Source organism: Salvelinus namaycush, chromosome 18 (genome assembly GCF_016432855.1).
Source record: "Salvelinus namaycush isolate Seneca chromosome 18, SaNama_1.0, whole genome shotgun sequence".
Taxonomy (NCBI): Eukaryota; Metazoa; Chordata; class Actinopteri; order Salmoniformes; family Salmonidae; genus Salvelinus; species Salvelinus namaycush.
In genome coordinates, this window is record NC_052324.1 from 41,317,781 (window position 1) to 41,345,352 (window position 27,572).

General features: G+C 42.9%; 2 protein-coding genes across 3 annotated transcripts; both read right to left on the reverse strand.

The window, feature by feature from the left end:
- Window positions 1-123: 123 nt before the first annotated feature.
- Window positions 124-5,387, reverse strand: gtf2h2 (general transcription factor IIH, polypeptide 2). Of its 2 annotated transcripts, none has more exons than XM_039013814.1 (11): window positions 5,349-5,387; window positions 4,076-4,179; window positions 3,440-3,554; window positions 3,258-3,344; window positions 3,077-3,127; window positions 2,664-2,718; window positions 2,327-2,432; window positions 2,001-2,091; window positions 1,354-1,549; window positions 1,078-1,248; window positions 124-756 (listed from the first exon to the last, which is right to left on the reverse strand). In XM_039013814.1, exons 2-11 carry the CDS (start codon window positions 4,129-4,131, stop codon window positions 503-505), a joined length of 1,182 nt encoding a protein of 393 aa, XP_038869742.1. In that variant the 5' UTR covers window positions 4,132-4,179; window positions 5,349-5,387; the 3' UTR covers window positions 124-502. The 2 variants fall into 2 exon arrangements, with proteins under 2 accessions (XP_038869742.1, XP_038869743.1); XM_039013815.1 differs by lacking the exon at window positions 5,349-5,387 and adding an exon at window positions 4,696-4,851.
- A 3,426-nt stretch (window positions 5,388-8,813) lies between these two features.
- On the reverse strand, window positions 8,814-26,985 carry oclnb (occludin b). Its single transcript, XM_039013011.1, has 8 exons — window positions 26,933-26,985; window positions 25,909-26,608; window positions 23,662-23,829; window positions 18,697-18,812; window positions 17,674-17,781; window positions 12,707-12,878; window positions 9,030-9,071; window positions 8,814-8,912 (listed from the first exon to the last, which is right to left on the reverse strand). Exons 1-8 carry the CDS (start codon window positions 26,983-26,985, stop codon window positions 8,814-8,816), a joined length of 1,458 nt encoding a protein of 485 aa, XP_038868939.1.
- Window positions 26,986-27,572: the final 587 nt, after the last annotated feature.

Consider the following 27,572-nt stretch of genomic DNA (forward strand, 5'->3'; position numbering starts at 1 on the left):
TTTTGTTAAAATACTGAAATTAAAAATATTGAATGTAAAACCCTGTCATTTAATGGAAGGCTCTGGCTAAGAGATGGGGACAGACAGACGAGTCTAAATGAATAAAGAGAACATACAATAAGATCTCTACAAAAAAGCTGAAGTTTATTGAAAAAGTTTGGTCCATTCTACGCTGCTACCAGAACCATCCGGCACTAGCCAACCGGTGATATCGATGCTCAGAGTTTCAGCAGTTCCATCTCAATCATTGAGGTAAAGTCAGTCCTCTAGCTTTAGATGTCAGCCTGGATACAGGACAACTCCAAGGTCAACTCCAAGCAATACGGCCAAAGTCAATTCCACATTTCCTAGCAACACAACTCCAGAGGTAAATTCAGGAAGGGCCCAAAGCACTGAAGTTCCTCCAAATTAGTAAACATCTTTAAAGTGTGTGCAGGTATATTGGCACTTGTCTGAGGTTTCCTATATATATATATATCGCTCTACTTTTGACCAGAGCATCTCAGGGGGCACTGCGGCTGTGGATGCAGGAGGGGCAGCAGTGCAGCGTGTCGTGGATGAACAGGTCACACTCCACGCAGAACACACTGCAGCACGACAGACACGTGAACACACTTTTGTCTTTCAGCTCCCCCTGGCAGGCTTCACAGAACCTCTCTCTGTGGTGCAGCAGCAGAGGACTCTCCTGGAAGGCCTCCAGGGGGAAGAGGTGGTGGAAAGATCGGGCCAGGTGAGGAGCGGAGACAAGTGTCAGCCCTGGGGAACACATACACTTTAGTCACGTCTGTAGTACACACACATGGGTCATCTCAATTTATGTACACAGAAGGTATTTCCCAAAATGCATTTCTCCCAAAGTGTGCACTTGTTCACTTCCCGATATGAAAGGAAATTATTGCTATGAGAAACCCCCTCTAGCCTGTACCTACAGCAAACCAATGCATTCAAATGTGGGAAATAGTAAACGAGTGAAGAAGGAGAGACGACTGGGACATACACTCAGCTAGACACCACACACCACAGACTTAAACACTCGGTAGGCACCACAGACTTCACAGTCAGCTAGGCACCACGTACCACAGACTTTACACTCGACAGGTAGCTCAGTGTACTTGGCCTGGCACTGTGGACAGAAGTACCCTCCCATAGACAGACCGGGACCACCACCAGTGCTGTCCAGATGGGCCTGGCTGAAAGAAGGCTTGGCATCCTGGTCTGATAGAGAGGCTATGGTGTGCTGGGGGAAACCTGGAGGGAGAGAGAGAGAGAGAATGGAAACACTGGAGCTCAGAAATAACATTGTGTGGTTAGGACTGAGCCAGTCTATGTGCTGAAGCTCTATGTGTGTCTGACCCATGCGTATGAGGGAACACTCGGAGGAGGAGGTAGCAGGAGGAGGCTTCACATGAAACATCAGCAGCTCCCTGAAGTGGCTCTCATCAAGGATCACATGGTACGACCCCCCGGTCTCTCTGGTGAGCACGGTGCAGACACGCACCTCGGCTGACAGGCCAATCACAGACACACGGATCTTCAGAGCCTTCAGAGTCTGATGGAGAACAGAGAAAACACCAGAGATATGAAATGTGAGACACCAGGGAGAGATCAGGGAGAGACCAGAGATATGAAATGTGAGACACCAGGGAGAGATCAGGGAGAGACCAGAGATATGAAATGGGAGACACCAGTGAGAGATCAGTGAGAGATCAGTGAGACACCAGTGAGACAAGGAGAAAGACCATAGAAACAACACCAGAGTTTCTACATGAGACAAAACACCAGAGAAAAACATCTGGGGAGAGGGAAAGTGAGCAAGATTTTATAAAAAAGTATTTAACCTTTATTTAACTAGGCAAGTCAGTTAAGAACAAATTCTTATTTACAATGACGGCCTACACCGGCCAAACCCGGATGACGCTGGGCCAATTGTGTGCTGCCGTACGGGACTCCCAATCACGGACGAATGTGTAAGTGATAGAGACAGACAGATCTGCTGTTACCTTGACCAGCTCGTAGATGTTAGCTGGGTCACATGTGGTGAGACTACTAAAGATGATGAGGACTTCTCTGCTGCTGTGTCCTGGCATGTGTCTGAGGAGAGACAGAGGGCGATGGTGAAAAGACACAGTGGATCATACATCTTGGGACAAAATAAAAGTATATGGATATACAAATCAAAATGTATTTATATAGCCCTTCGTACATCAGCTGATATCTCAAAGTGCTGTACAGAAACCCAGCCTAAAACCCCAAACAGCAAGCAATGCAGGTGTAGAAGCATATACACACCACACACACACACACACATAACACACAGGAAGCATACTTGAGTGTCTGCATGGCCAGGCTGAGGGAGTTATATAGAGAGGGTTCTCCTCCACACGTAGAGTCCTTTGCTTTCTTCAGGGCATCAATGTGCTTCTTTGGGTTCCCTGTGGATAGAATAACAGCACTGTTAGCAGAACTGTAACCAGCACACAACTTACATGCACACTCAAAACACCAGCAAGCCACAAACGTAATGCCTACAATGGAAAATAAATCTATAAAAATGAAAACTATTTTAAACATGCAAAAAAAAAAAAAAATGTACAGCACTTAGATTGAATAAGCTTAGGGGAAATTGGGACACCTAGTAGAATGACCCAAGGCTGACCTCTCACCTGCCAGGTCAGTCAGCTTCTCCGCTCTCTTGTTCTTTGTGGTGATGATGCCCACCTGAAGAGGAGACCATAGGAGGGACTAAGTTCTCTTAGCTTACTAGACCATATAGTAGGAGGATGACAACACACCGTTGCTGACATAGCAATCCATCAAGTGTATTTCATGAAGCCCTTTTTTACATCTGGCAGTGTCACAAAGTGCTTTACAGATACCCTGCCTAAAACCCCAAAGAGCAAGCAATGCAGGTGCATTGGTATCTGTGGCTAGGAAAAATATTCCCTAGAAAGGCTGGAACCTGGGAAGAAACCCAGAGACGAGCCAGGCTCCAAGGGCTGCTTACATAGACAAACGCTCAGGACCGGATGACAGTAGGACATCAAAACCCACTCTGATTGGTGGAATGAGGGCCTACCTGACTGATGGGGTTCTGATCAAAGTATTCCTCGACAAAATATTCCACCAGCTGCAGGGTTGAAGAGAGAGAAAACAATCACAAAATATTTTTCAGCTCTATATGTTTCACAAGTATTTTGATTGCTCCTCCTCCTCTCTACCAGCCCCTCCTCTTCCTCAACCTTCCTCCTATTCCTCACCTTGAGTGTAGAGGTGAGGCGGTTGGGTTTCAGGTCCTGGTCTTCCATGGTTCTAGAGGTGTCAATCACCACGTACAGGTGACGCATCTGGAACACATGATATTGTAGTGTTATCATCATTACTTTACTGAAGAAGTACATGGAATCTGAGAAGGCAAATAGAGGGTAAGGAATCAACTCACCATCCCAAGCCGAACTTGTCCATGGCTCTCGAACACCCTTTTCCTTTTGGCCTGGAAAAGGATTTCCTCCACAGTGGCTTTGAGAGATCCAGACTCATCCTCCTTCAAGATCTCCCTATATGGACCAACAGTGTCAGTCAGTCAGTCAGTCAGTCAGTCAGTCAGTCAGTCAGTCAGTCAGTGTCCGCATTTCAGTGGTAAGGCTGTTGCAGCCTCACTGTAGACCAAAGTCGAGGAGTTTAGTCGGGGGAGGTGCATCTGCCAAAAAGTCAGACACTAATGTGGTTTTTTTAACAGCGAGGCTCAGATCAACATGGCAGTGTTGCCATTCTTTATAAAATGTTTTTAACACACAAACTAAAATCATGTGTGTGTACATTACACAACCAATTAGTGAGAAAGAGCCTCAATCACATGTATTTATTCACTGTGGGCCACTCATGAATTACGGCAAATTGGTTCCCGTTTCAGTCATCGCTTGAGTCAAACAATAACACCCTTGTGATTGGTTGCCAATAGAGCCTCCTACAATGCAGGTGACTGCTGCAGGATGAAGTTGGTGAAGAGCAAATGTAAAAACACACAACAATCCAATAATTATATTCATCCTAAGTTTATGTTTAGTGAGCGCCTTACCATGTTCGCTCATAACCCCCCTCCCAACGCTTGGCTCTCTCTGGCTCTTCGTCCATCTTGATTGAGTCAACCTCCAAATGCAGTTCAATCAAAAACTAAAGTATCTGTAGAAATGACACGAGGGGAATTAGAAGCTTTAAAAAACGTTGTAATGCTTGGTAGCTATTAAAATTATAAACAATGGCATTATCATGCAAATACAATTATTTTCAAAAACAACATAGCTGCCTACTCATCATCCCCATACTAGTATAATTGGAACCATATTGGTTGGAAAATGTAGCTATCTATGTAAGCAATCACATGCACTCGATCCGTCAATTCTCCTTTAAACCCAGGAAGCAGTCATTCCACTTACCATTCATCAGCTTTTCAAGCTTAATAATGTCAAAATACGTTCGGGAACTTACCAAAGAATGGAGTTTCGCTGAGCAACTATCAACATTACTACCTTTTGATGGTATGTACTTCCAAAAATGGTCTAAATATAAAGTTACATGTAATCGAATAAATGCCAGTTTTGCACATCCTGCAATATTAGTAATGGATTTAAAAACACAAAATAAAGCTTACTTAGAAATATACAACTTTAAAAAGTACCCTATATTTTGTCTACTTACATTAAATATTGCGTTCCGTGTAGCGCGGGTGAAACAACAGATAGGTATGACGTTCTTAAACTGTTGAAGGTGATAAAATCAATGGCATTTTCTGCTGCTGGATCAGCCGACCTGTGCGTGGTAGTATTAGGTGATTTTATTGGTGGTGCAGAAGAGGTGGATTTGGCATTTTCTCAAAAACAATACGATTATTTTCGGTTGCATGTAACTTTGTATTTTGATTTTAGGGGGGTGGAGTACATACCGGCCGGAACGGCAGTAACGTCATTACAATACTAACGTTAGTTAGTCAGCCAAACTCCATTCTTTGGTAAGTACCAAACGTATGACATTAATCTTGAAAAGCTGGAAAATGGCAAGTTAAATGCGCTTAAAGGAGAATCGCCATATTCAACGTCTCCTGTAAACCCAAGATTCTGGTTCAGCAGCGCCAAATATATTTTATAACTAACTGCTTGTCTGTGGCTGCGCCTTGCTGTGAAACTGGCGGATGTTATTCGAATGTACTGCTAAATTAATCGTCTACATTTCATGAATGAGTTACTCGACTAAATTAGTTAAATTGTCGGCTGAATAAATGTACATTAGTTTACTATTATGCAGAAATAGAAACATTCAAATAAGATTAAAACAAAAACACAACATTCGCATACCTGCTGAAGGAAGCAACCATGTTTGGTGTAACAGCTTCCCGCCCCAGGAAACATGCTCTCAAGGAAAAATGGTTCCGATTTCCGATTTTTTTGGAGGGAGCAATGGGTAAACATGTTTTTGTGGATGATGAGCTCATAAATTTCATGTAAATGGCCAGAAACCTTTGTCATTAAAAACGTTTAAAGTTTATTATTTAAGTGGACAGATGTTTAGACAGCAATAAGATCTATCCTACCACGCCCAGAAAACTGCTCCTTTTATTCTCTGTCCCCAACGCACTAGACAACCAGTTTTGATAGCCTTTAGCCGTACCCTCATCCTACTCCTCCTCTGTTCCTCAGGTGATGTGGAGGTTAACCCAGGCCCTCTCATTTGTTGACCCTCTGTAACCGAAAAAGCCTTGGTTTCATCCATGTTAACATCAGAAGCCTACTCCCTAAGTTTGTTTTACTCACTGCTTTAGCACACTCCGCCAACCCTGATGCCCTTACCATGTCTGAATCCTGGTTTAGGAAGGCCACCAAAAAATCTGAGATTTCCATCCCCAACTACAAACATTTTCAGTCAAGATAGAACTGCCAAAGGTGGAGGAGTTGCAATCTACCACAGAGATAGCCTGCAAAGCTCTGTCATACTTTTCAGGTCTATGCCCAAACAGTTCGAGCTTCTAATTTTTTTAATTAATCGCTCCAGAAATAAATCTCTCACTGTTGCCACCTGTTATAGAACCCCCTCAGCTCCCAGCTGTGCCCTGTACACCATATGTGAATTGATTGCCCCCCATCTATCTTAAGAGTTCGTTCTGTTAGGTGACCTAAACTGGGATATGCTTAACACCCCGGCAGTCCTACAATCTAAGGTAGATGCCCTCAATCTCACACAAATTATCAAGGAACCCACCAGGTACAACCCTAAATCTGTAAACATGGGCACCCTCATAGATATTATCCTGACCAACTTGCCCTCCAAATACACCTCTGCTGTTTTCAATGAGGATCTCAGCGATCACTGCCTCATTGCCTGCATCCGCTATGGGTCCGCGGTCAAACGACCACCCCTCAGCACTGTCAAACGCTCCCTAAAACACTTCTGCGAGCAGGCCTTTCTAATCGACCTGGCCCGGGTATCCTGGAAGGATATTGACCTCATCCCGTCAGTCGAGGATGCCTTGTCGTTCTTTAAAAGTAATTTCCTCACCATCTTAAATAAGCATGCCCCATTCAAAAAATGTAGAACTAAGAACAGATATAGCCCTTGGTTCACTCCAGACCTGACTGCCCTCGACCAGCACAAAAACATCCTGTGGCGGACTGCACTAGCATCGAATAATCACCGCGATAGGCAACTTTTCAGGGAAGTCAGGAACCAATACACGAAGTCAGTCAGAAAAGCAAAGGCTAGCTTTTTCAAACAGAAATTTGCATCCTGTAGCTCTAACTCCAAAAGGTTTTGGGACACTGTAAAGTCCATGGAGAATAAGAGCACCTCCTCCCAGCTGCCCACTGCACTGAGGCTAGGTAACACTGTCACCACCGATAAATCCACAATAATCGAGAATTTCAATAAGCATTTCGCTACGGCTGGCCATGCTTTCCTCCTGGCTACCCCAACCCCGGCCAACAGCTCCGCACCCCCCGCAGCTACTTGCCCAAGTCTCCCCAGCTTCTCCTTCACCCAAATCCAGATAGCAGTTCTGAAAGAACTGCTCTTTTGCACACCAGTATTTCTACTTGCACATCTATCACTCCATTTGCACACTGTGTATAGACTTTTTTTCTATTGTGTTATTGACTACACTTGTTTATTCCATGTGTAACTGTGTTTGTGTCACACTACTTTGCTTTATCTTGGCCAGGTCACAGTTGTAAATGAGAACTTGTTCTCAACTAACCTACCTGGTTAAATAAAGGTGAAATATATATATATTTTTAAATCTCATTAAAATATATTTTTTTGAAGCTGCAAATAAAGTGTATTTATTTTTATTAAATAATATTTACACAATAAATCCTACATTGTACATAATCACCATGGTAGTAGCTTACTTGCCTGCATCTCTGTATGGACAATATTTAACCTCAGACTATTGTTGAGGATGAATATCTTCAATACATCACAATGCTCACATTTATTTTTTTAACTAAACAGACAGAAATGTCTGAGAAAATTACAATTTACATGAATGGAAAAACATTTTCGGAAATTCACAAAAAGATCTAGGTAAGAAAAACGGAAAACATCTTTAATTTGCTTACTATACATCTGGTGCCCGGATGTCAGTAAAAGACAGCTACAAAATGAATTTGTAAAAGCTGATAAACTGTACAATTCCATAAGGTCCCACCGGGTATTTATTTTGATACAGGACCATCCCATGAGAACATGTGTTAAAACAACAAAAATGTACAAACATGAAAAAAAAAAAACATTGGCCATGTCATGTATCTATACCCTAGAGGGCGCTCTAATAACCTTTAGCATCTTGCGCCAACCATCATTACCCAACTGTTAACCTAACGTAGCAGGTTTCAAATAAACGCCTGAAACTAGATCCCATAAATATTGTTTATCAAAATAAAAAAATAACTGTCTGGGGAGGTTCTCTTCTGTACTGTTCAATTAATCCAGTAAATGTGGAGGAGGAGTTAAGATGGCTGGTCACCTTGTCAATGTCCAAAAGCGGAAGTCGAGTCACAGGCTCTTTCCAAAACCGGAACATCCAATTGTTGGGGACTCGGCAGAGGCCACATATTAGAGGTAGAATCATAGCCGCTGGAAGTAGTTTGGGGATGGGGTTGCTGTGACGACAGAGGGGGGAGGGGGGGTCTATATATTGGTCCGCTAATACAGGCCCAGTGCACTGCTTTTGTGAAGAAAAAAATTACTAAATGTATTTTAGTGTTTACCAGCATTTGTAACTTGAGTCTGATAATTATCTGTACAAAACAGGTCATCTTAAAATACTTGTGGAATATAAAAAAAAACTTTATTGATATGTTATCCATTTTCTTGATTTCTATGTGAAAACTGAAATGGTCTATTCTTTCCTTTTCCATTTTAGTAGACACTCTTATCCAGAGCAACTTACAGTAAATGCACAGATTTTCTTACTGGTCCTCTGTGGGAATCGAACTCAGAACCCTAGCATAGCAAGCAGCATGCTCTGCCAACTGAGCCACATCATCAGGATTTTTCAGGGGGTGCGGCAGCACTCTTAGCACCCCTACTTCCTGCGGCTATGGGGGGGGGGGGGGAACTCAACATCAATCTAACTTTAATTTTAAAAAATAAAACATTATTAGACATTCAGAGAATTCTCCCTCTTAAAAACAGTTCATATGACTTCACATTGAAAAAAAGCCTTCTCTGGGTCCCTCTCCCATTATGGTCTTCTTTCTTTTGGGGCCAGTTACCTGGACAGACAAGGGTGGAGTCTGCTCTGGACTGGGGTTAGTGGTCAGGGTTCAGCGTCTGCGGTCATACTCGCTGACCTTCCTCTTGATGTGCGACAGCTTGGCCTTCAGATGCTTGCACCTCTTCTTCTTCAGCTGATAGTCTGAGGACTGTGGAGAGAAGTGGAGGTTAACTTTTTTTTAAACATGTTACTGTGGTTGGGTTGGTTGAATCAAATTCTCACTAAAATGTGACTCAAAAGGTAATAGTGGTGCAGTGGAACATACCTTCTTCATATTCTTCATCTGGGTGTACTTATCCATAGCATCCTGTTTTTAAGGATAGAAAAAAAAACACAATTAGCGTCACACTTTTTTATTGTGGAAGTCGGCCCGATATGCTACAGTACTTTCGACATTTGTAATGCCGAGTCTACCTTTTAAATTACGATTCAGAATTTTTTTATCTGTTTCTTTGAAATTGTGTTAAGGATATCATGGTCACCTTAATAGGCGGGTTTCCATTGAATACGTTTTTTCGTTGTTGACAAAACCAATGTTTCAAAATCCTTGCGACATGTTGTAATGGAAACGGCAGATATAGGAGACATCTTTGAAAGATCAACAACATTTGTATCTGTTCGATGGGGTGGATTTGTTTTGTTGTCAAACTTTGTGACAAATGATGGGAACCACTGTTTTTTAAACGATGACTGCCAAATAATTTAAGGTACGCCGTGCACATGTCATCACTTAACTATTAAGCTCCACATTTAAATTCTAAATGCCTACTGCTTGAAAAAATATTATTTAACTGTAAAAATTGTTTCTTTACAGGCTAAAGATTGTCCTGACTTTCAAAAATTCCTGAATTGCTTCGCCTTGCTTTTTGGTTGGCTGGTAAGTTTTACCATACGATTATTTCAGATATACAGGAGTGTAAGTTTCACCATGGCGACCACGGAACGTGGCGATACGTTGGCACATGAGAATTATTAGAATATGTAAATATTACAAAATTATTGCATTCTATCCATGCTTGCTTTCACGGGGGTTACCTGAGACATGAAACAAATACGTGGGATGGCATACAGGCTGTCGACAACTTATATTAATACGCAATTTGCCCCCCAAAAATGTGAAAGTAGCTAGGTTTCCATGTGAATATTCTAAAATCTGCATTAAAGAAAAAGTGCATTTGCCCACCAGAGATGTTTCCATCAAATTGACTTGTTACAGATACGACTATGCGTGATGACGTACAGTAGTGCACATAAAAATACCGTATGATTTAAATTCCCATGTACCGAATAAACAATACAATAGGTTTCCATGGCATTTAACTCAGATACAGTGCGGGTATAGCCTACAACAGAGCAGGGGTATTCAACCTGCTGGTTTTCTGTTCTAGCTGATAATTAATTGCACACTCCTAGTGTCCCAGGTGTAAATCAGTCCCTGATTAGAACGGAACCATGAAATAAATGCTGTGGGACTGGTTTTGAGGTCTTGAGTTGAGTGAAGGGCCTACATCAGGTGTCAAACCCATTCCACGGAGCGCCGAGTGTCTGCGGGTTTCTGTTTTTTTTCCTTTCAATTAAGACCTAGACAACCAGGTAATTAGTGACCTTATTTCATCAATCAATTAGAAGGGTGGAGCTGGGCACTCCGTGGAATGAGTTTAACACACATGGTCTACATGATGAGATTATTATGGAGAGAAGAGCAAGATTATTCTTATTTGTCAATCGGCAGCCAAACATCGATGATCGTGTCACCAGAATGAGACCCTCAATATTTATTGAAAAGGAGCATCAAGCTCATCACCTTGTACTTTCATCAGCCTGTGAAGTTCATAATTTATTTCATCTGTAGCCTAATAAACTGTACACATGATGTCATCGCATGACTCCAAGTTTACTTCAATATTATGGTTATATCAAGATTTGCGCATAAAAGCGTTTCCACCAACATTTCTCACATAATTCATTTTACTGACAAAAAGATCCCACCTTGTCGAGTGTATTTTGTTTTGTCGACATTTTGAAAAGTTTACCGACAACGGTTCTGTTTCCATCAGGCCTGTCAAGACATTTTTTTTATCTGACATGTACTCTTATAAAAAAAGGTTGGATGGAAACCTGGTTACTGTAGGAGTTACGTCATTATGTCCAGCTATTTTTTAATCGACACAAGCTGGTTACATGGAAATGCACATCGGAGGAAAATGTAAAATCTATTTTCTATGCAAAACTTTTCTAAATGTCGTCAAAAAATAAATAAATCACTGGACAAGTTAATGAAAACATAGCTATTAACTCACATACACACGTTAATAGAACAATGTAAGAGAACATTAAATACACTGCTCAAAAAAAATAAAGGGAACACTTAAACAACACACCATCCAAGTCAATCACACTTCTGTGAAATCAAACTGTCCACTTAGGAAGCAACACTGATTGACAATAAATTTCACATGCTGTTGTGCAAATGGAATAGACAAAAGGTGGAAATTATAATCAATTAGCAAGACACCCCCAATAAAGGAGTGGTTCTGCAGGTGGTGACCACAGACCACTTCTCAGTTCCTATGCTTCCTGGCTGATGTTTTGGTCACTTTTGAATGCTGGCGGTGCTCTCACTCTAGTGGTAGCATGAGACGGAGTCTACAACCCACACAAGTGGCTCAGGTAGTGCAGCTCATCCAGGATGGCACATCAATGCGAGCTGTGGCAAGAAGGTTTGCTGTGTCTGTCAGCGTAGTGTCCAGAGCATGGAGGCGCTACCAGGAGACAGGCCAGTACATCAGGAGACGTGGAGGAGGCCGTAGGAGGGCAACAACCCAGCAGCAGGACCGCTACCTCCGCCTTTGTGCAAGGAGGAGCAGATGGAGCACTGCCAGAGCCCTGCAAAATGACCTCCAGCAGGCCACAGATGTGCATGTGTCTGCTCAAACGGTCAGAAACAGACTCCATGAGGGTGGTATGAGGGCCCGACGTCCACAGGTGGGGGTTGTGCTTACAGCCCAACACCGTGCAGGACGTTTGGCATTTGCCAGAGAACACCAAGATTGGCAAATTCGCCACTGGCGCCCTGTGCTCTTCACAGATGAAAGCAGGTTCACACTGAGCACATGAGCACATGTGACAGACGCCGTGGAGAACGTTCTGCTGCCTGCAACATCCTCCAGCATGACCGGTTTGGCGGTGGGTCAGTCATGGTGTGGGGTGGCATTTCTTTGGGGGGCCGCACAGCCCTCCATGTGCTCGCCAGAGGTAGCCTGACTGCCATTAGGTACCGAGATGAGATCCTCAGACCCCTTGTGAGACCATATGCTGGTGCGGTTGGCCCTGGGTTCCTCCTAATGCAAGACAATGCTAGACCTCATGTGGCTGGAATGTGTCAGCAGTTCCTGTAAGAGGAAGGCATTGATGCTATGGACTGGCCCGCCCGTTCCCCAGACCTGAATCCAATTGAGCACATCTGGGACATCATATCTCGCTCCATCCACCAACGCCACGTTGCACCACAGACTGTCCAGGAGTTGGCGGATGCTTTAGTCCAGGTCTGGGAGGAGATCCCTCAGGAGACCATCCGCCACCTCATCAGGAGCATGCCCAGGCGTTGTAGGGAGGTCATACAGGCACGTGGAGGCCACACACACTACTGAGCCTCATTTTGACTTGTTTTAAGGACATTACATCAAAGTTGGATCAGCCTGTAGTGTGGTTTTCCACTTTAATTTTGAGTGTGACTCCAAATCCAGACCTCCATGGGTTGATAAATTTGATTTACATTGATCATTTTTGTGTGATTTTGTTGTCAGCACATTCAACTATGTAAAGAAAAAAGTATTTAATAAGAATATTTCATTCATTCAGATCTAGGATGTGTTATTTTAGTGTTCCCTTTATTTTTTTGAGCCGTGTATAACATTTATATAGTGTCTCTAAAGTCCTCACCAGGAACTGTGGGCTGCCCTCTGGCTGTCTGTCCAGTTCCTTGTCCAGGTCAGCTAGGCCCATGTTGAGGTCATCCAGCTCAGCCTGCAGCTCTTTGTACTCCAGATGGTCCCGGTCAAACTCCCTCTTGTAGTCCAGACGCTCCTGCTCATTCATGATGGCAGAGAACTCGCTGACAGACAGGATGGATAGAGTGAGTTTTAGATATATATATACACTGCTCAAAAAAATAAAGGGAACACTTAAACAACACAATGTAACTCCAAGTCAATCACACTTCTGTGAAATCAAACTGTCCACTTAGGAAGCAACACTGATTGACAATAAATTTCACATGCTGTTGTGCAAATGGAATAGACAAAAGGTGGAAATTATAGGCAATTAGCAAGACACCCCCAAAAAAGGAGTGATTCTGCAGGTGGTGACCACAGACCACTTCTCAGTTCCTATGCTTCCTGGCTGATGTTTTGGTCACTTTTGAATGCTGGCGGTGCTCTCACTCTAGTGGTAGCATGAGACGGAGTCTACAACCCACACAAGTGGCTCAGGTAGTGCAGTTCATCCAGGATGGCACATCAATGCGAGCTGTGGCAAAAAGGTTTGCTGTGTCTGTCAGCGTAGTGTCCAGAGCATGGAGGCGCTACCAGGAGACAGGCCAGTACATCAGGAGACGTGGAGGAGGCCGTAGGAGGGCAACAACCCAGCAGCAGGACCGCTACCTCCGCCTTTGTGCAAGGAGGTGCACTGCCAGAGCCCTGCAAAATGACCTCCAGCAGGCCACAAATGTGCATGTGTCTGCTCAAACGGTCAGAAACAGACTCCATGAGGGTGGTATGAGGGCCCGACGTCCACAGGTGGGGGTTGTGCTTACAGCCCAGCACCGTGCAGGACGTTTGGCATTTGCCAGAGAACACCAAGATTGGCACATTCGCCACTGGCGCCCTGTGCTCTTCACAGATGAAAGCAGGTTCACACTGAGCACACGAGCACATGTGACAGACGTGACAGAGTCTGGAGACGCCGTGGAGAACGTTCTGCTGCCTGCAACATCCTCCAGCATGACCGGTTTGGCGATGGGTCAGTCATGGTGTGGGGTGGCATTTCTTTGTGGGGCCGCACAGCCCTCCATGTGCTCGCCAGAGGTAGTCTGACTGCCAATAGGTACCGAGATGAGATCCTCAGACCCCTTGTGAGACCATATGCTGACACATGCACATTTGTGGCCTGCTGGAGGTCATTTTGCAGGGCTCTGGCAGTGCACCTCCTTGCACAAAGGCGGAGGTAGCGGTCCTGCTGCTGGGTTGTTGCCCTCCTACGGCCTCCTCCACGTCTCCTGATGTACTGGCCTGTCTCCTGGTAGCGCCTCCATGCTCTGGACACTACGCTGACAGACACAGCAAACCTTTTTGCCACAGCTCGCATTGATGTGCCATCCTGGATGAACTGCACTACCTGAGCCACTTGTGTGGGTTGTAGACTCCGTCTCATGCTACCACTAGAGTGAGAGCACCGCCAGCATTCAAAAGTGACCAAAACATCAGCCAGGAAGCATAGGAACTGAGAAGTGGTCTGTGGTCACCACCTGCAGAATCACTCCTTTTTTGGGGGTGTCTTGCTAATTGCCTATAATTTCCACCTTTTGTCTATTCCATTTGCACAACAGCATGTGAAATTTATTGTCAATCAGTGTTGCTTCCTAAGTGGACAGTTTGATTTCACAGAAGTGTGATTGACTTGGAGTTACATTGTGTTGTTTAAGTGTTCCCTTTATTTTTTTGAGCAGTGTATATATATATACAGTATTATACCCCTTCCCTTAGTGAGTTTCCATCTATCAAAGATAACAGAGAGTGAAAAGGAAACTCAAGTTGATGTCTATAACTTTCTACCCACAAATACCTCTAAAACCCCCTTCCAAAAGTTCTATACACCAGACCTGGGACAACTCTAGTTTTAACTACAGACCTGGGATAACAATTTTTAACTCTGCTTTGTGGAAAGTAACTTTTTCCAGGGGAACAAATTGTAACTTGAGGTTACTACAACTATTTGAATACAGATCTCCCCCAAAAAATGACTTTTTAAAATGATTTGAATACAGATCTTCGGAAGGGACTACTTTTCTGAAACTATTGGATTGGCTGCCTTCAATTAATAGTATTTCCTAAATAGTACATACTATTTCAATATATCCATCATATTAGAAGTTTCGTATCAAAACGCTATATACACACACCAATTTCATTTTTTTTTCAGCAGAAATGATTGCTTATGTTTGTGTTAAATATTGCTGTTCTGATTTTTAATTCAGAGATGTGTATTAAAATTGGTTGTTGCTAAAACACTATATATCCATTGTTTAGCTGAAATGGAATGTTTGTATCCTGTGGATTCGACTGATCTGTGGTTGTCTCACCGAGCTACAGTATTAAGAGGAATGCACTAACTGTAAGTCGCGCTGGATAAGAGCATCTGCTAAATTAATAAAAATGTCAAATGTAAATATTTAACATACAGATCTCATTACTATATTGATATGTATATTTTTTTTACAATATGTCACCAATGTATAATTTGTACAGTTCTTTAAAAAAACTAGTTACATTTGAGTGAGAAACCTAGCAGTACTACGTGTTTATAGCGAAACCTAGCAGGGAGGTGGATATATAGCGTTTTGCATCAACATGAATGTCTCTCTAAAATGAAACCATCAAGTGATATATTTCAAACAAATACATGTCTGTCATTGAACAACCCCATTCCATGATTAGAAATGGCACAAAAACACACCAATCTAAGTTATTTAAACAATAAAAGTGAATTTACCAAAAATTCTGAAAATGGATATACAATATAGCGTTTTGGAAGTAAACTTAATTTGCTCTGAACATTCTGTAACTATCCATTCTCCTGACAGTCCATAGTCAAGTCAAACCAATGATATTCTGTACAGAGAAGTATAAATAAGTTGTGATGCTCAACTACTGTATGACTCTTTCAACATGCCACTGAAAAAGGTTGAAAGCTGCAATACATTTTGTTGATCGCTGAATAAATACTGCAGAGTAATTCAAAGCCGTTTGCAAACAGTTGGACGCTTAGCAAAAACAACTTTGAACGTCTTTGTCCATCGGAGGGCACGTGTTCTTGTTTCAAACACTCAGTTAACCATATTTAAAAGGGATAGTTTACTCCAAATAAAAAACAAACATGATTTTCCAACTACCTTGGCTGTAGTTGACTCAAGAAGGCAGTTTTTGGATATTTATTTTCCTTTCGACACTTAATAGCTATATTTTGTTACTGTTAGCATTCTCAGTAACACTTAAACTGCCCTTGTGCCTGTGTATTAAAACTACATTTTATTAGCATGTTGTGACATGATACTTTGGTAATTGCATATCAATGAGCTGAGAGTTTGAGCTGACGTTCCTTATTCCACACATGTAAGAACTCCATCATTATGCAAATATAAAGCAATTTACAAAGTCCTATGCAACAACCATGTTGCTATTGTAATGATCAGAGTTACTACACGTGTACAAGAACATGATGTGAAGTGTTACTGTATTATCTTATGTCTCACTCATTATGAACATATATCTGTTAGTCATTTAGAAGCTGCAAAAGTGGTCTACTCTAATGTTGATGTGATTCCATGTCCCTCATTAAAATTCATATCTGAGAGCCCTCCGAACCATATGCTAATGATCATATATTTAGACTAATTCAACAAACTGTTGTAGTTTTTGGTTCATCAAATAAATATTAATTTGTATATATTCAAATATGATCTGTTTAAAAAAATGTATTTAACCTTTATTTAACTAGGCAAGTCAGTTAAGAACAAATTCTTATTTACAATGACGGCCTACCCCCGGCCAAACCCGGACAACGCTGGGCCAATTGTGTGCCGCCCTATGGGACTCCCAATCACAGCTGGATGTGATGCACCCTGGATTCAAACCAGGGAGTGTAGTGACGCCTCTAGCACCGAGATGCTGTGCCTTAGACCGCTGCGCCACTCAGGAGCCCCATTGACTCAGGGGTCTGAATACTAGATATGTATTTGTAACATATGTATTTAATTTAATACATTTGCAAACATTTCTAAAAACATGTTTCCACTTCGTCATTATGGTGTATTTTATGTAGAGGAGAGAAAAAATATATTTAATCCATTTTGAATTCAGGCTGTAACCCGGCAAAATGTAAAAGGGTTTGAATACTTCCTGAAGGCACCGTATATTATATAGAACTTTATCAAACATAACTTTAATCTCCCGTACCGAGCCAGGAAATGTGGTCACTTTGCAATAAAGTGACCACTCTTTTATTTTCCATTTGCTTTGGCAGACAACGGTGCCGTGGAGAGAGAGAGAGGCTTTTTACTGTTCTTTTAACCTCACTTATAGATGCATGACTTCCTGTTTCTGTCCTATGACAGTCTTTCTCGACCCTCTTGGTCGTGTTAGCCTCTCGTCTGAGACCTGTATTTAAATATTAAAGAAACTAGTTCCCTTTTCGTTCAAACGCCATATAAATATTTGACTACTTTGAGTATTTAAAAAGTTGATATTTTCGAATAAAGTACAAAAATACAATTATTTCCAGCCCATGTCTGCTATACACCTGTTTGGGGAATATATTATTACTCCTATCCCACATCTATAATAATGCTACAACCTACTTGAATGAATGCAGTTTATTAGGATCTTGTTCAGACCCTGATTCTACTGTCATTCTAGCCTGATCCCAGATCTGTTTGTTAAGTACAGATCCTGATACTACTGTCATTCTAGCCTGATCCCAGATCTGTTTGTTAAATACAGATCCTGATACTACTGTCATTCTGCCATACTTAACAGATCTGGGATCAGGCTAAACTGTTCAGGATTTGGCTATACTTTACAAAACAGATCTGAAAGCAGGCAACTTTCATTCCACCAGTCGTCCCCTCCACTCACGTGTTAAAGTCGATCTCGTCCAGATCCTCTCCTCCCGATTCTGCACCAGTGTCGTAGTCCCTCAGCTTGCTCTTCAGTCCTCCCAACGAACTAGTTATGTCTGAGCTCCTGAAATTTTTTTAAAAAAAAAATTATTATTCAATAATACACCTTGTTGCATATAACCTAAATATCATCACAATTATTCTAATAAACTCCATTTGAATGGAATCAGTAAAACTGTGTATTAGAGGATTGTAGCACTAGAATCTGTCTTCTCATAACAGAAGTGTTTGTTTTTCTCTGAAACAAGCTCGTCCTGATCGAGTGATGTCAGGATGACGGCGTCACACAAAACCTCAAATCATTCAGCGACAAGATTGAGCCAAAGAACACATTCCCAACATTCTACCAACTTCTGGTAAGTGCCTAAAAAGACCCAGCATTCAACCAGGAAATATACTTTATTATTGACAGTTCTAACGTGACAAATGGAACGACTAATTCATGACTATGTCATGAGTTCATTTGGCATGGTAAATACACTGAGTATATTGGGGTGGCAGACCACCATTGATGGTGGAAAAAGGTGATTTGACGTGCTTCTCCATTTATCTAAGCATCTTATAACAAATAGCTTAATGGCCTTCCCTTGCCAAAATAATGTCTTGGGTAACACTTCTTTGTGTTTAGGAAATACTTTCTCTTTGCCAGGTGAAAACATGCGGGTGAAACAACCCAAAACAAACATAGTCCTTTAACTTTCGCCAAGGAAACAAAATGGTTCTCCTCCTGAGTGAGAATGATGAAGATGCCTGTGGACAGGCAAGGCCAGCTTTGGGTCTTCCCCCACTAATGGTTATGGTTAGGATTAGCTGACCACAGATACTTAAAAAAAAAAAGTTTAATTAAAATGTGCAACAGAGCATTGTTCCAGCTCTTACTCATGGGGTCGCCCCTCACCAACTTCAGGTTCTCACTGAAATACATTTCTCTGACTCAGTTTTTGACACTGCGAAAATCTCAGTGTGTAGGTGACCTTACCCAGGCAGATACAGAGGTCTGTGGTCTGGCAGCTGGTCCAGGAAGTTCCTGGAGCCCCCCACCTTGTCGTTGTATTCATTCACCAGAGTGTCCGGCTGACCAGACACGTTATTCACCTACAGGAAGAGACAGGGATCAATAAAGTTTATTCAATTGAATTCAATACAGGAGGAGGTCAAGAGTCAGGCGTCATATTGAGACAGAGGGCAACAAACAGCCACTAATGTAAAACCTACACACAGCATGTGTTTAAATAATACACCACAGGTTGGTAACAACAAGAGACTCAAGAGCACTCCAATCCTACAGTTTGGTGAACTGCATTCAGGAACAGAGGTATAAACACAATTACCAGAAAACATTATGTTTAGAAGATGTTTATTCAGGAATTTCATACTCATAATTTCAGGCAAAGCCTTTAAAGCATGTCAATGATGAACCAACTTGTCGACTGAAGAAACCTTTGCGATCAGACTTATGATCCAACCAAACCAGTCTTTAGTTCAACGTCGATGGCCTGACAACTACAGTACCAGATTGTCTTCATTAAAGACATATGGCATGGTGTTGAACAGTGTCTCATGTTTACTCTATGCCTAGGCTACCAGGTATGGCTGTAGCCCATGTATGTGCAGTTTGCCTAGTTTTATAGCTGCACCAAGTCTATTAAGTTGATATGGCAATAACACATTGAATCTGAATCTTTTGTGAATCCAACAACGCATTGAATCTGAATCTTTTGTGAATCCAATAACTTTAGGGTTGCTGACTGAAGTGGTTTTGTTTGTATGGTTGCCTGGAGGTTGCCTTAAGGTTCCCTCCCTCTCACATATTACTCAGAGGTGTGGTTGTCGCTGTGAGGTAAATAGTGTGGTTGACTGAGCGCTCTCATCCGGGACCGACCAGTTCCTCCACTTCCCCCTCCATCCCTCACAGTCTAAATAACACAGATGATATGATCACAACGAGAGACAGGGAGGAACACTAGGACAGCACCTCATAGCCAATCACAACTGCTCCTTGTACTACATGATCAGAATGCTATTTTAAGAACCAATTCTTCACCATGACATCACTAAAAATGAGACTAGTGCCTTGGGCGGCAACTCCCAGAAACTGGACATGAAACTCTCCCCACCTCCCTCTGCATCTGACACAACACACACCTGTCCACCTCATCTGTCCTAAAGCACCTGTGGTGAAAGCTATGCTTCTGCTGTGACTGTCTGGTTAGATAAAACACACACGCGGACGGCCGGGGGGAGGGGGACCTGAGACCAGATCAGCACTCGACTACTTCTCCCAAAACGCTTTGAACACTGGCCCTGTAGCACAGACAGTGTGCCATTATTGTTGTCGCTGTGAGGTAAAATGGTGTGGCAATCTGAGCACTCCCACTCAGGACCGACCGGTTTCTCCACTTCTCACTCCACAGCCCAAACACCACAGATACTATCACAACTAGAGACGGGAAGAAACCCTGGGACAGGACAACAGCTTATAGCCAATCAGTCAAAACATTAAATATGCGCAAACCATGTCTGTCAAGTTTCCAGTTTTAATAAAAACAATACTTTGTCCATTTTGAAACATGAAAGCACCTTTCCTTTAGAATGTTATTTTAGAGGGCGACTGCACTTCCTGATTAGGCCTTGGTTTTAGATTTGATTCATTAAGAAATGCTAGCTGCCATGACTGAATTTAAACTTGAGTTGGTTTCGGGGTGTAGCTTGATGTGGGTGTCTCTTATGTATGTTCGCAGTTGGGAAGAGTTAGCCAAATCATTTAGCCAATTAGATTCAGCTGGCTGGTTTGCGACCGTGGCCAAGTTGTTTTGACTTTGGATAGTTCGGGACCGTCAATAAAGAACAAATGTAAACGGGACAATATTTTCTTGTTGCACATCTTTTAGTTGTCTCATTAAAGTTGGTTTGACGTTAAGTCATTGAAATGTTTTGCTATTAACCTTTTAAAAATATTATCCCATGTACATTGTGTAAATTTACTGATGGTCCCCAACTAGCCCCATACGGATATCGAATGCCAAACCAAATTGACCATGGGGCATTTACGATTGTTCCGAATTGATGATTACTTGGGTGCTGCCATCTGTGGGCATGTGGGAATAAACCCAACCCACTGACAACTGTTGCGGTACCCTTCATTCTGTGACATACCATTGTTTCCCATCATCACGCAAATCTCTGACTTACTTTACGACCAAAATGATCCTATTTACACTAGAATCATTGTTTCATATGAAATTGTATTTGTCACATGCTTCGTAGACAACAGGTGTAGACTAACAGTGAAATGCTTACTGATGGGTCCTTTTCCAACAATGCAGAGTTAAAGATAAGACTTTTTTTTTTAAATTATATTGTGACAAGGAATAAATAGAAACAGTGAATAATTAATCAAAATAACATGGCTATATATATATATATATATACACACGGAGTGGAAAATACCTGACTCATATCAATGCTACATAGGCCATTTTCAAAACGAGAAGTTGCTTTTTAGGGGCAGTCACTCTGTAACAACCAACTCTTTACCATGACATAGCAAGACATCACTAAAAATGAGACGAGTGCCTTGGGAAGCCACTCCCAGAAACTGGACATGAAACTCTCCTCACCTCCCTCTGCACCTGACACACCACACACGTATCCTTAAGCAGCTGTGGTGAAAGCTATGCTTCTGCTGTGACTGTCTGCTTAGATAAACACACACGGACAGCCTGGGGGGGAGGGGGACCTGAGCCCAGATCAGCACTCGACTACTTCTCCCAAAACGCTTTGAACACTGGCCCTGTAGCACAGATACAGTGCCATCAGAAACCCTGTAGCACAGATACAGTGCCATCAGAAACCCTGTAGCACAGATACAGTGCCATCAGAAACCCTGTAGCACAGATACAGTGCCATCAGAAACCCTGTAGCACAGATACAGAGCCATCAGAAACCCTGTAGCACAGATACAGTGCCATCAGAAACCCTGTAGCACAGATACAGTGCCATCAGAAACCCTGTAGCACAGATACAGTGCCATCAGAAACCCTGTAGCACAGATACAGTGCCATCAGAAACCCTGTAGCACAGATACAGTGCCATCAGAAACCCTGTAGCACAGATACAGTGCCATCAGAAACCCTGTAGCACAGATACAGAGCCATCAGAAACCCTGTAGCACAGATAGTGCCATCAGAAACCCTGTAGCACAGATACAGTGCCATCAGAAACCCTGTAGCACAGATACAGTGCCATCAGAAACCCTGTAGCACAGATACAGTGCCATCAGAAACCCTGTAGCACAGATACAGTGCCATCAGAAACCCTGTAGCACAGATACAGTGCCATCAGAAACCCTGTAGCACAGATACAGTGCCATCAGAAACCCTGTAGCACAGATACAGTGCCATCAGAAACCCTGTAGCACAGATACAGTGCCATCAGAAACCCTGTAGCACAGATACAGAGCCATCAGAAACCCTGTAGCACAGATACAGTGCCATCAGAAACCCTGTAGCACAGATACAGTGCCATCAGAAAGTATTCATACACCTGGACCTTTTCAACATTTTGTTGTGTTACAAAAGGTGGGATTAAAATGGATTGAATATTCATTCTTTTTTTGTCAACAATCTACACAAAATACTCATGGCAAAGTGGAAGAAAAATTATAACATTTGTAAAATATTGATGAAAAAGAAAACACTAATATCGCTTGATTACGTAAGTATTCAACCCCATGAGTCAATACATGTTAGAATCACCTTTGGCAGTGAATACTGCTGTGTGTATTTTTGGAAAAGTCTAAGAGATTTGCACACCTGGATTGTACAATATCTGCACATTATTCTTTAAAAAAATTATAGAAGCTCTTTCAAGTTGGTTATTGATCATTGCTAGACAGCCACTTTCAAGTCGTGTCATAGATTTGCAAGCAGATTTAAGTCAAAACTGTATCTAGGCCACTCAGGAACATTCGAAGTCGTCTTGGTAACCAACTCGTGTATATCTGGCCTTGTGTTTTAGGTGTTTTGTCCTGCTAAAAGGTGAACTTGTCTCCCAGTATCTGTTGGAAAGCAGACAACCAGATTTTCCTCTAGGATTTTGCCTGTGCTTAGCTCTATTCCGCTTATTTTTATCGTAAAAAAATCTTTGTAGTGACTGGGTGTATTGATACACCATCCACAGTGTAATAATAACTTCACCATGCTCAAAGGAATGTTCAATGTCTGCTTTATTTATTTTTTACCCATCTACCAATTGGTGCCCTTCTTTTTGAGGCATTTTTGAGGTTGAATCTGTGTTTGAAATTCACTGCTCGACCGAGGGACCTTTCAGGTAATTGTATGTGTGGAGGTACAGAAATGAGGCAGTCATTCATAAATCATGTTAAACACAATCATTGCAAACAGAGTGAGTTCATGCAACTTATTATGGGACTTGTTAAGCACATTTGTACTCCTGAACTTATTTAGACTTGCCATAACAAAGAGGTTAAATACTTATTAACTCAAGACATTTTTGCTTTTTAATTTAATTAATTCTTAAAACCATGATTCCACTTTGACATTATGGGGTATTGTGTGTAGTCCAGTGACACAAAAATCACAATTGAATCCATTATAAATTCAGGCTGTAACACAACAAAATGTGGAAAAAGTCAAGGGGTGTGAATACTTTCTGAAAGCACTGTAGTGTTACATTACTCTATACTGTCACTGTGAGAGTGAATTCCGTTGAATGTTTGTCATGTCACACACAATTAGCCGTGGATGTACACTAGTAGAATGCGGTTTCCCTGGTAACCATGGAGGTAGTTAAATGTACATCAAATCATCAAAGATTACATGGACTTTACAGTCAGTCCCTGTCCTTGTTTTAACAGCACACACACCTCTGTAAACATCCCCTATCTGGAAACCCACACACTCACACACACACACACACTCACCCACTCTCCGATGGTGTGTGTGCGCAGGCTGTTGCTGGTAACCTTGGCCTCCTCCCAGAGGATTCTGTCTGGGCCCCAGCGCCTGATCTTCTGACGCGTCTTCACAGCAAACACCAGCAGGATGATCAGACCCACAAATACCAAGATTCCCAGGATGATGGCTATGACCTAAAGAGAGACGGGGAGAGAGACACATTGTAAACAAGATGGCTATGACCTAAAGAGAGACGGGGAGAGAGACACATTGTAAACAAGATGGCTATGACCTAAAGAGAGACGGGGAGAGACACACATTGTAAACAAGATGGCTATGACCTAAAGAGAGACGGGGAGAGACACACATTGTAAACAAGATGGCTATGACCTAAAGAGAGACAGGGAGAGACACATTGTAAACAAGATGGCTATGACCTAAAGAGAGGCGGGAGAGAGACACATTGTAAACAAGATGGCTATGACCTAGAGAGAGACAGGGAGAGACACATTGTAAACAAGATGGCTATGACCTAGAGAGAGACAGGGAGAGACACATTGTAAACAAGATGGCTATGACCTAAAGAGAGACAGGGAGAGAGACATTGTAAACAAGATGGCTATGACCTAAAGAGAGACGGGGAGAGAGACATTGTAAACAAGATGGCTATGACCTAAAGAGAGACGGGGAGAGAGACATTGTAAACAAGATGGCTATGACCTAAAGAGAGACGGGGAGAGAGACACATTGTAAACATGATGGCTATGACCTAAAGAGAGACGGGGAGAGAGACATTGTAAACAAGATGGCTATGGCCTAAAGAGAGACGGGGAGAGAGACATTGTAAACAAGATGGCTATGACCTAAAGAGAGACAGGGAGAGAGACACATTGTAAACAAGATGGCTATGACCTAAAGAGAGACGGGGAGAGAGACACATTGTAAACATGATGGCTATGACCTAAAGAGAGACGGGGAGAGAGACATTGTAAACAAGATGGCTATGGCCTAAAGAGAGACGGGGAGAGAGACATTGTAAACAAGATGGCTATGACCTAGAGAGAGACAGGGAGAGAGACACATTGTAAACAAGATGGCTATGACCTAAAGAGAGACGGGGAGAGAGACACATTGTAAACATGATGGCTATGACCTAAAGAGAGACGGGGAGAGAGACACATTGTAAACATGATGGCTATGACCTAAAGAGAGACGGGGAGAGAGACATTGTAAACAAGATGGCTATGACCTAAAGAGAGACGGGGAGAGAGACACATTGTAAACATGATGGCTATGACCTAAAGAGAGACGGGGAGAGAGACATTGTAAACAAGATGGCTATGACCTAAAGAGAGACGGGGAGAGAGACACATTGTAAACATGATGGCTATGACCTAAAGAGAGACAGGGAGAGAGACACATTGTAAACAAGATGGCTATGACCTAGAGAGAGACGGGGAGAGAGACATTGTAAACAAGATGGCTATGACCTAAAGAGAGACAGGGAGAGAGACACATTGTAAACAAGATGGCTATGACCTAAAGAGAGACAGGGAGAGAGACATTGTAAACAAGATGGCTATGGCCTAAAGAGAGACGGGGAGAGAGACATTGTAAACAAGATGGCTATGGCCTAAAGAGAGACGGGGAGAGAGACATTGTAAACAAGATGGCTATGACCTAAAGAGAGACGGGGAGAGAGACATTGTAAACAAGATGGCTATGGCCTAAAGAGAGACGGGGAGAGAGACATTGTAAACAAGATGGCTATGGCCTAAAGAGAGACGGGGAGAGAGACATTGTAAACAAGATGGCTATGACCTAAAGAGAGACGGGGAGAGAGACACATTGTAAACATGATGGCTATGACCTGGGACAGAGAGGAGGGTCAGTGGGTTAGCATGTTCCACACAGGAAGAGGGATAATGCACCAGGGTGAAGGAGGAGGAAGTTTGTTATTTTAACTCATTGTAATATGTACCAAGAAATATACAAATTGTATTGAATTGTGCACTGAGGGCGAGAAATGTACGTGACTGTAGACTACAGAGTGATAAAATGGAATACAGCTTGAGACGGTGAGGAAAGGGCAAGAACGTGGTGTAATCAAGCCGCTTTACTTTGAAACGAGGTATCGGCCATAAGGAGTCTCTAGCTCTCTCTAAGCACATCTCTGACACAATCTGACAGGAGATGCAGCACTTAATGACCTCCTCCTGAGGTTCCATCACGCAGTAATGGCAGAGGTACTGGTTGATGAAGATGGTACCTACCTCCTGAGGTTCCACCACGCAGTAATGGTAGAGGTACTGGTTGATGAAGATGCCCTGGGCTTGGTTCTGATTCTGGTACTGGGAACACAGCTGTATGATCTGGTTGTAGTAGACAGACCCTGAGGACTGGGCTGTGGGGTTCACTGCCACCAGGTAGACTATAGTAGCGATGATCATTAGTATTGCCAAGATGGCAGACACGATGATGGTCCCCAGGTAGAACTTTGGCGAGCGGGACGTGTTCTGCCGCGACACCACTAGTATGAAGATGATGAGCACGGCGATGAAGGTGATGGCTGCTATGGCAATGATGAAGCCCTTCCCCGCCAGCGGGTCAGTCTGGGTCCCGCTTCCGTAGCTACCTCCGCCGTAGGATGAGCCTCCACCAATACCGCTGCCGTAGGAGGAGCCACCGCCGTAACTACTGCCATAGCTCCCACCATATCCTCCGGCGCCTCCGATCCCCAGCCCGGCGCCGACGCCGCCACCCATTCCCATCGTGCTCATGTCGTAGTCCCAGGCGAGCGTAGACGCCACGCAGGCGAAGACCGCTACGCACATGATGATGATGATGATGGAGATGATCTTCATCACCCCTGGAGGAGAGGTCCAGCGGTAGAAGTGGAGGAGCTCCTCGTCTGGGTAGAAAGAGTAGGCTGGGTTGGAGACATGCTCGCTATGCTTGTGCCTGTGTTCATGCCTGGAAAAAAGGGGGGGGGGGTAGGAAGGGGAGGACAGAGAAGAAGAGGAGGAGAGCGATGAGATGTTAGAGGGGTGGACATATTACTCCTATTAATTTGCAAAGTTGGGTTGGTTGTAGGGGAGGGTGGGGTGGAAGAGTAGGCTGGTATGAATGATCTGATGGAGAACGACAGGTGGGTTGAGTATATTAATGTAGAGGGATGGGTATGAGGTAAGTGAGGTGGGAGAAGAGTGAGATGGGATGAGGACATAGAACGAGTGTAGATAGATGGGTGAGGAGTTGTGTGGGATGAGTACATAGGATGAGAGAGGGAGGACTTACCGTCTGCTGCCGGGATGGTAGGAAGGAGAGGTGCGTTTGTTGTGAGAGGGCATACTGGGATCCTCTGGTCCTCCTAGGTCTCAACTCTTCACCCTATCCAGTCGCTGCTGCACTAATTTAAAAATAAAAATCACGTTAGCAACCACAACAAAAACAGTACACTGTAAAAATAATCATGTTATTTTAACGGTTATTGGCAGCCAGTTACCTGTAAATTAGGTACAGTATTTTACCATTAATTTCCAAAGAAAAAGTGGTTTAACAGTACATTGCTTTTTTTTGTTTTTTAATATCGAGATCAGGACACCCCAAATATTATCTTTCACCTTTTCCTAAAGAAGAATCGGCTAAACCCTGGGATGTAGTACAAACACTTGAACATGACTTGATGGGAGGCGGCCTTCCCAAATATGTGCTGCTGCTACTACTACTACTGACTACACAAAGGAAATCTCCCAAATGGCACTCTATTCTCTATAGTGCACCACTATAGATCCCCGTTATAGGAATCTGGTCAAAAGTAGTGCACTATGTTGGGAACAGGGTGCCATTTGGGACAAATTCCACTGACTACGCAAACATCTACCGCATAGTAGACCCTTCTGCAGCCTAATAGAGGCGAAGAGCACAGCAGTAATAC